This window comes from Scomber japonicus, chromosome 10 (assembly GCF_027409825.1).
Source record: "Scomber japonicus isolate fScoJap1 chromosome 10, fScoJap1.pri, whole genome shotgun sequence".
NCBI lineage: Eukaryota > Metazoa > Chordata > Actinopteri > Scombriformes > Scombridae > Scomber > Scomber japonicus.
In genome coordinates this window covers 7,783,718-7,793,230 of record NC_070587.1, presented here as the reverse complement: position 1 = coordinate 7,793,230, position 9,513 = coordinate 7,783,718, and the positions used below count along the sequence as shown (strand labels likewise).

The 9,513-nt window shown below is 43.5% G+C and overlaps 1 protein-coding gene across 1 annotated transcript in view; it reads left to right on the top strand.

The window, feature by feature from the left end:
- The window catches only part of cicb (capicua transcriptional repressor b), a 35,396-nt gene that overhangs the window by 7,743 nt on the left and 18,140 nt on the right, over window positions 1-9,513 (top strand). The window contains exon 2 of the mRNA XM_053326511.1: window positions 1-2,299. This exon is cut by the window's left edge and continues 1,721 nt beyond it. Within this exon, the coding sequence (XP_053182486.1) occupies window positions 1-2,299 (2,299 nt within the window). The remainder of the gene's footprint in view (window positions 2,300-9,513) is intronic.

Here is a 9,513-nt window from a genome sequence, read left to right as displayed (position 1 = left end):
TTGGGGGACAAGGAGGGGAAAAGGAAAGCTAATGCTCAGACTGTGTGGGTTTCACGACAGAGCCTAAGACTGCTCACTCCTCCCTGGGAGGTCCCACATTTGGATGGTGGGAGGGCAAGAGAGAGAGAGCGGGAGAGAGAAAGGGAAGAGAGGGAGCGGAGGGAGGAGATGGAGGTAGAAAGGGAAGTATGCCAGTTGAGTATTGGGATGGGGGTACTTGGAGGAGGGGCAAGGTTGGGGCATGGTTTTTCACATCAAGGGGTTGCAGCTGGACATCCCTATGGAAACATACATCCACCGACCCACTCCCCCACTGTGACTACTGGTGCAGCATCCGGCACAGTTCATGGCTGCAGAGATAACTACTCTGACAGAGAGAGACAGAAGCAGCCAAACACCCCAGAGGAAGATGTAGAGGTGTCTCGTTTTAACATGGGTCTGTCTATAGGTCCCAAGTCAAATACTGGAACCCCTCAGCACAGAAATATAATTTCCAAATCCAGTGGCTACCCCCCGTCCTCCCCCCACCTCTCTGTGGTTCGCGGTCTGGGACCCCCACACCTTTCTACCCTAGCTAGTCCCCAGCCACCCCCTTCCCCTGCCTTACTTGGGTCTGAAATGAACAATACCACTCCAAACCTACCTCCATCCAAGACCACTCCCACCCAGACCCCTACTCCCACTTCTGGTGGGGGGTCCTCCTCTACCTCCTCTCGCTCCAGGACTCCCCTGTCATTGGCTCAGCAGAAATACAAGAAGGGTGATGTGGTGTGCACCCCTAATGGTATTCGCAAGAAGTTTAATGGTAAGCAGTGGAGGAGGCTGTGCTCCAGAGAGGGCTGTATGAAGGAGTCACAGCGTCGAGGATACTGCTCCAGACACTTGTCCATGAGGACCAAAGAGATGGAGGCAGCAGGGGGGGAGAGGGGAGGGGGCAGCAGCTCAGGGACCATCACCCCCTCTGACCTGCGGGGCAGAGCTAGCAGTGAGTTTGAGTGGGATGACACCTCAAGAGAGAGCAGTGAGACCAGTAGCAGAGGAGATTCCAGACCCCGCTTGGTCCTCCCCTCCATACTCCCCCATGACCTGTCATCACGCTTTGACTTCGATGAGTGTGAGGCCGCCACCATGCTTGTGTCATTAGGGAGCTCCCGCTCTGGCACCCCGTCCTTTTCTCCCATCTCCAACCAGTCACCCTTCTCCCCTGCCCCCTCCCCCTCACCCTCCCCGCTGTTCGGCTTCAGACCGGCAAACTTTTCCCCGATTACTGCGTCCCCGGTTCTGCAACACCGGAGACACAGGCAGCCCAGTGGTACGGGGGGTGGAGGGGGAGGGGGTAGTAAGGCAACAACCCCAGCTGGAGGAGGGGAAAGGGAGAGACACACTTCAGGTATCCAGCCCTCGTTCCACAGCAATCTGACATTTACAGTCCCCATGAGCCCCAGCAAACGAAAGCCAGACGCACCACCTCCACCACCCCTCCCCTCACACCACCACGATTACACACCCAAGACAGAGCTGGAGCAGGGGGACCTCAACAACTCTTTCAGGGTGCTGTCGCCACAGACACCAGTTTCACATTCCCGCACACACACACCCACCTTCTCCCGGCCAAGAGGAGTGACCACCCCCTCCTCAAGTAGACCCCCGTCCTCCGCTGCTGTCTCCCCTCCTCCTCTGCTGGTATCTCCAACTCCCCCTTCTCCTCTCACTCCCGATGGAGGACATCGTCGTGTGGTCCCTGTATCCCAACAGGCCTTGCGGGACTCCCCTGTCATTGTGAGGAATCCCGAAGTCCCACTGGCAAAATTTACAGAATGTCCCATGGGAAAAGGAGAAGGGGAAGGAGGTGAGAACGAAGGAGGGATTGAAAACCCCTTATCTAAAGACATTGGTGTTAACCCCTTCACCCCTCAGCCAATTTCTGGCCTCCAGGTTCCCGTCCCCATTAATGCTGCTGCAGCTACAGTACCCAACGGCACCGTCCTTTTGCGAAGCCCAGCTCAAACTCTGGTGCTCGTGTCCCCGACACCTTCCTCCCTGCCCACCACTGACATCCCTGCTACCCCCCTGCAAGCCCTCTCGGTTACTGTCAGCACAGCGTTAACAGCTTCCGCTCCAAGTAGCACGGACAGCTCTGGAGAACGAGAGAAGAACAGGGGGACGGGCTTTGGGGGTGATGTTCAGCAGCCAGTTCCTTGTCACCCCTCTCCCACTGCACTGCTACCCCTGATCCTGCCAGCAGAAAGCCTTCATCCTGTCCCACGAAAGGACATCATCATGGGACGTCCTGGAACAGGTGAGAATTGCTGCATACGTGTCGGTGTGTTGTATGTGAGATCGGTGACTTTAAGGAATGAGGAAAATCTTTTTGGGAAATTAAATTGCAATTAAAACATGAATGAATAAAAATAATGAATTATGAATTCTGTGCACCTCCAGAAATACTATTGCAGCACACAACTCAATAAAAGAAAATGTTTCTTGTCAGTCAGAAAATAGTACAATATAGATTATAACATTATTTATATATAAGATTAATTAGGGATAATGTGTTGAAAATGTTTTAGATTGTGTATTTATTTCAAAGTGAGGAATAATTACACTACACTAAAACTTGCTGTTAGAGCATCCTTTATACTGTTAATATGTCCTTTTAAAAATATCGTTGTAGTCAAATAATGACATACAAATTAAATATGATGTAAATATTTTCTTCTATTCAATTTTTATTGAAACACCATTTTTGATACCTGCCTCATCTCAAGGGACAGATTTTTTTTTAGCATCCCCAGTAGTGTGGCAGAAAGAGTTACAGGCTCTCTGCTTTTTATTTTTCTCTGCGTAATTAATATCTTTTGGTTTGTTTTTACAATTAAGTTGCATGTTATCCACAGAGTATATTCACTAAACTCTCTCTTTTTAGGATTGTCTCAAACCTTTTTAAAGGATATATTTTGTGATAGCTGTGTCACTCTGTAGTGTCAACCACCAAATCCCACAGTGTCAGCTCTGAATGGACTGAGATGGATGCTCTGTTTACTAACCTTGAGCTAACAGGTAAACTAATATTTTTCAGTATGACGATTCTTTCACTCAGACTGGACATAGACATGCAGTTAAAGTGTAGCTACATCTTGAGAAAAGTATCAGAGGAAAAACAGAGGAAACATTTCTGTTCATTAATGTGAATTCAGTTGATGCTACTGCAAATGATATGAGCATTAAAATAATGAGACGATGAGGCAAATATTGTAAGTGTAGCTTTACGAGTTCCTCTTTTTATTTATTTTACACACACACACACACACACACACACACACACACACACACACACACACACACACACACACACACACACACACATTGAGAGAAAAACAGAGGGAGTTGTACTTAAGCCTTAATTTTAATTGTCCTACAAAATAAAATAGTAAATAGAAAGAACCTTTCTAAGCAATAAAAAAAAAACTCTATATTTTTATGATCACTAAATACAAACCATTACTATGTTGTGTTGTATTTCAATCATTAAATAATGCTAATTCACTTAAACAACCAGCAGAGTCAGTAATCTTGAGCATAAAAAGTTCTAAAATACTGTATAATGTTTTTTTAAAATTTGTAGTAATTTATCTGAGAGCTGATCACACCTGCAGTGCTATAGAAGGTTAGATTCACATGAATGTGCCTCGACCTGTGTGTGTTGATGCCCAGTGAAAGAAGCTGTTAGCCAACATGCTGTTGTCCCATATGGCTTCCTCTTGTCGTCTGTCCACCATCCTCTTGTCTGCTGGTTACACCAAACTAAACGCTAACGCTGGTCACATGGCCCACAGAAGTCCTGAAACAGGCACCTGTAATTCACCAGGTCAAGAGGAGACTACTGAAATCACAGCTGATGATGACCGAAAATTCAATAAATGCAATGAAATTTTCTAATCAGCAGTTAGTGAGATAAGAATAATTCATAACCTTCTTTCTGGTAACTGGGAGAAAGAGAACTTGGTTTATCTGGGGATTGTTATGAAAAGGGCAATTTTACATCACACATCATATTTAGGAGCCGAACATAGTCATTTTAAAAAACTAGATTACCAAAGTATTAATTAAATTGTGTTTGGTTTCGAATTTTAAATGCAAATAGAAAAGGAAACACACTAACTGTTTGCAAGATTATTTATGTTAGTGTATCCATGTGTGTGTGTGTGTGTGTGAGAGAGAGAGAGAGATAGAGAGAAAGAGAGTGACTAAAAGAGAATATATGCATGGACATGCATGCTTTGGTGTTTTTGTGTTTTCTATAGGGATTAGACGATGCATTATACAGGATTAGCTTTGACGATATTGGCGAATCCCTCTTATATTTCAAGTCGTTATAGACAGAAACTTTGTGGTCGAGTGGTAGCAATCAAACCTAACAGTATAAAGACAAGACACAGTGCAACAGCATGGATTTATAATGGAAAGGGATTGGTACGTTTGATAAGAAAAATATGCGGTCTGAAGGGAAAGAAATTAATGAAGGCATTAAGAGAAGGAAGTGTTGTCAGGGACTAGCAAGAAATTAACATTTAAAGACGAAAGCAAAAGTGGGTATGCAAGGTGTGGGCTAGATGTATGTCGGTCAGTTATAGACTTTTTCTACCAACTTTAATTTTGTGTTTTAAAGAGACGAAGAGAGAGACAGAGAAAAGAGGTCGGGGTGGGGGGGGGGGGGGTTAGATCATGACCAGTGCGGATAAATAAAAACGGAAGGAAGGAAGAAAACAGGAGAATTCAAAAAGTAAAATGTTTGTGTAAATGTCCCAGTTTGGGTCAGGGAAGGAAAGCCGCATGACGCACACACAAAACATCCTGTACTAAATGGTTCAGGACGGTTACACATACCATTACACCCCTTGTATATATGTGTGTATGTGTGTGTGCTATTTGGTTTTGACTTCCTGACCCCAGAGACTATTATCTTCTTACTCACTACAAACTATTTCCGCTGACTCTTGCTGTGTGTATGTTCATCTGTTTGTTTGTTTATTAGTGACTCATATAACGACATAGTGAAACAAGGTGTGGGCTGCATTTGTTGCCAGTAATACTGAGGTGGGTTGACTCTAAATGTGTGTGTATGTAGGTGATACGGGCCCGGGCCTATATGTTGTAAATTTCAGTGTATTGTGTGGGTGTGTGAAGAATTTGTTTCTGAAGCTCCTGTGTGGAAATATGCTGTATTGTGGTGTGTGTGTGTGTATGTGTGTGTGTGTGTGTGTGTATGTGTGTGTGTGTGTGTGTATATATTAGAGAGCATTATTTATCATCAGCTGAAAAGAAGGACCTGTTTCTCAGTTGTGTTGTATATGGACATATAGTATAAGCAAGTGTAATTCACATCACCATGGCCCTTTAGCCCTCAGTGTGTATGTACTTACCGCTGTGCAGACGTCCATGAGTGTGGCAGAGAAGTGAACAGGGAGGGGAGCGCTGTCATTTTGAGTGTACGGTTCCTACTCAGATTCCCTTTTTTTGCAGCTGAAAGGACGCCGAATGAATGAATAGCACCTCTTTGTGTGAGTGCACGCACGCTTGCCCGTTGTGCATGTGCATCTATTTCAAAGATCTTTGAGTGAGGAGCACATGTGGGTGTTTTCTATAGAGTTAGAGAGGGTGTGTGAGCTTTTGCATATGGTCGCAGGAGAGTGTGAAATACTAGGGGAAGTATAAAACTCTGTGCATGTGTGTGTGTGTGTGTGTGTGTGTGCAATCACACGTGCGGGATGTTTGTGATTTTCAAGTTTGTGTAGGTGTTGGTATTTTCTTACCGTTGTGTAAAATATGAGCAACTAGAAACAGATAATTTTCTAAATGTTTGAAATGTTTGGTCAGTGTTGAGAGTATGTTATTAAAATAATATACTAAAAATCTTGATTAATTTTCATTCTCTGAAGTCAATACTCTAAACCCTCTGCACAGTTCGTGTTGACGCTTCTTGGTCTTGAAGTGTATTTGCATATTAAATATGTGTATCTTCATGTAATGGCAGTAAATGTGATTCAGAATAAACACTGAGTAGCTTGTTATTTGATTATATTTACATCAAAAAGTAAACGGATGTGGTGTCAGTCATAATTCTGTTCATGTGAACGTGAAAACACTAAAAAAAATCAAACACAGGTTAACAACTCAGTGACTGACATAATTGGTGGTAGGGGAAATTCTAGGACATATCAGGCCTTTGAATTAAAATATTTGCAAAAACTACAAGCAAACAATGATATGAATAAATTGTGCAAACTGAAGGTGGGCATGTTTGTGTGTTCAGGTAGGAACATTTCATCAGGAGTGAATTAAATCACTGTGAAATATCTGGTAGTTAATTCAGGCTGATATTTCAGCAAGCTGATATAGTTCTAACACCTTATAGATAATTTAGTGAAGTGGCGATTCAACACACAGAGTATAAGAACACAGAGACCATGAAGAAGAAGGCAGTGAGTTGAATTAAATTAAATTTGGCTCAGAAATAGGTAGTTGGTAATTCTTCTCTTGTGTATGTTATAAATCTATATACAGTAATCTCTCACACACTGATATGTTTTTGTTCATTCACTCAAAGATCTGTGTTAGTTAAGCTCCTCAACTGTCACACACTTTTAAGACAAAGCTGTATATGTCATGTGTGTGTGTGCGTGTGTGCTTTCGCACCAAGGATGTGCTAATGAGTCAGTGCGTGTAAATGTCTTCTTATGAGTCGTCGAGTTGTTGTAAAACAGAACTGTTGGAGGAACAGACAGAAAACTGTTAGCGACGAGGTGAAGGATGAGACCCTTTTTATCGTGTCACGTGTGTGTTGCATGCAGTGCGTGTGTGTGTGTGTGTGTGTGTGTGTGTGTGTGTGTGTGTGTGTGTGTGTGTGTGTGTGTATGAGACGGAGTAACCAAGCGTCAATCATTGAGTACCGGATATGATGTGTGAGCGCCAAATGTCTGTTGCCATGGCAACAAAGCAAACATCACACTGATGTAGCCTGTACATAACACAGAATATTCACAAATAGAAATAGAGGACCCTGTGTGTGTGTGTGTGTGTGTGTGTGTCTGTGTGTGTGTCTGTGTGTGTGTCTGTGTGTGTGTCTGTGTGTGTGTGTGTGTGTGTGTGTGTGTGTGTTGTGTATGCATGGTGTGTGAGTGTGGCACGTGTGCTTGTGTCACTTTCCACTGAGAGAGGAGAAACTTCAGCACTCACATGTGTTTACACATCATGTCGGCTCCCTCTTGTTCTGTCTTTGGTGTTCGGGTGTTTTAGTCGACATTCTCCAAAACGGAAACGATCCTGGAAAATCGGATTGGTTACCTCTAAATTATTTTAACAGTGACTGAAGAGGTTCAGGTCTACATTCATATTTACAGCAGCTATTTCCACATTTATTACTGGTTTTACTTGCATAACACGGACAGTGTAGCACTCCTGAATGGCCAACTTCATGACTCTGATCATGACGTAAGTGAGGAACGTGTGTTTTGTGGTCTTTTTGTAGAGAGGACATGGATGACATTGTTGCTGTACAGATTTTAAATGAGTTTTCTGTATTTATTCACTTGAACTTAAGTCCTGGTTTTAAATGGAAACACAAGCTTTTTCAGTATGATGACACTGCTCGGCATGTCACACACTGTGCTGCATGACTGTGAGTGTAATTATTAGTGTGAGTGTTTTAAGGAACAACTTTTTTTTCATTGCAATTTTTGCATCCTAAATGTTTTTTCCCCTTTAGTCACTATGCAAAACAATATTTTTTACAGACACGACGATATTCCATGGTAACAAATGATGGAAAGTAAAATTGCAACATAGCCGTTGTATATTATTATTAAGTGTGCATAATTGTCGGTACCTGTCCCTCTGTGTCCCTCACATACATGCACATGCACACACAATTTGTGCAACGAGTAAACATGTCACACTCCCTTAAGTACATGTGAATACACTTTTTTTCGCACTGTTGTTTTGCACTTGGATACGTCTTTTTCTCTGCTGTCCTCCATATCATTTTTGCTTTTTGTTTTATTTTTCTTCCTAAAAAATTATGACACATTTATTTTAACCCTTTACTCCATCGCATTGCAGTGGCTTCGCCTCCCCTCCTCTTCACTTCGCTGTCTTCATCCTGGTCTACCCGGATACGGATACCCGGGAATAACATCCCCACTCCCTCCCGCCCCTGCTTTACGTAACGCTTAAAGCCCTGCATATCCTCCCTGGCCATGGCAACAACCACATCTGGATCACACAGCCATCTAGACTGGCACCAAAGCACATGTGAAGCCCTCAAGACTTACCATAAAAGTCATGTGCAACGATAATCCTATTTCCTATTGGGCCAAGCATACTTTGGGGAGATTCTCAAAATGCACAGGTGCAGTGGGACTCCTTAGTCTGAGGAGCCTCCAAGACTTTGACAGTCTGCATGTAAAGTTAGAACAAGATTCAGAATTTTTTATTCCTTCCTCAGGGTCTCTGTCAAACTCATGTCTCAAGAGATCACAGTTTTCATGTTTTCCTCACATCCCAAAGTTTGGAAAGAGAAGGGTGTATATTTTGCTTCTTCATCCCACCTCTCCTCCTCCTCCCTCTCCTCCTCCTCCTCCTCCTCCTCCTCCTCTTCTCCTTTCCTTGCATCTCTTGCTCCATACTAGTTTTTGCACTTGGCTTTTTGGTGCTGCCCGACTGCTGGCCATTTATCTGCAGGCTAGTAGTGCCCCCAGATGGCCAAACCCAAACATTACAAGTTCCTTCACACAGTGGATTGAGATATTGGGTTCTTTGAGCACCCGTTTGAAGTTTGTGTTTAATTTATTCTCCTCAGTGTTTCACTGTCAAGAAGAGAAAACTTATGTGCAGCCACGTCAATGTGAAGTGTGATATATGTGTTAGATATATCCATCTTGCAATAACTGTAATTTAATTCTCCTCTATACTGAATGGTGGGAGGTCTCTCAAGGTTTGTTTTTTTTTGTTGAAAAATTGAAATAAATAAGGAGGAAAGGACTGAGAGGAAGACTGCTCTAACTTTCAGTGACACTAGAATAAAAGGTATTAAAATAAATCTCATTTTTTGGCTCCCACTGAGCCTTCCCTCTGGATGACCATTAACCATGCAAAAATGATTGCTGAACTTATATTTGATGCAATAGGTGGTGATGGTCGGTGGCAGACTACTGACCATAGGCGACACGGGGACCTGTGCCCAACATAGCTGTTGCCATGGTAACTGCAAAAGACTGGTGGATCGAGTTATAATTGGAGGGAGCAAATGGTGGGTTGTGGGAGGGAGAGACACAGAGCACAGGGGTGGAAGATGAATTAAGGGATGAGAGAGATGGGATGGGAGAGTGAGCTAAGGCGGTGCTCTGCCTGCATAGTGCCAGCATAGGTAAAGAGGAGGAGGAAAAGTTTCTTGTGCGAGGTCACGTGTTGTTCGACAGATGTAATTTGGGGGGTAGAGACATGCATACATACGCA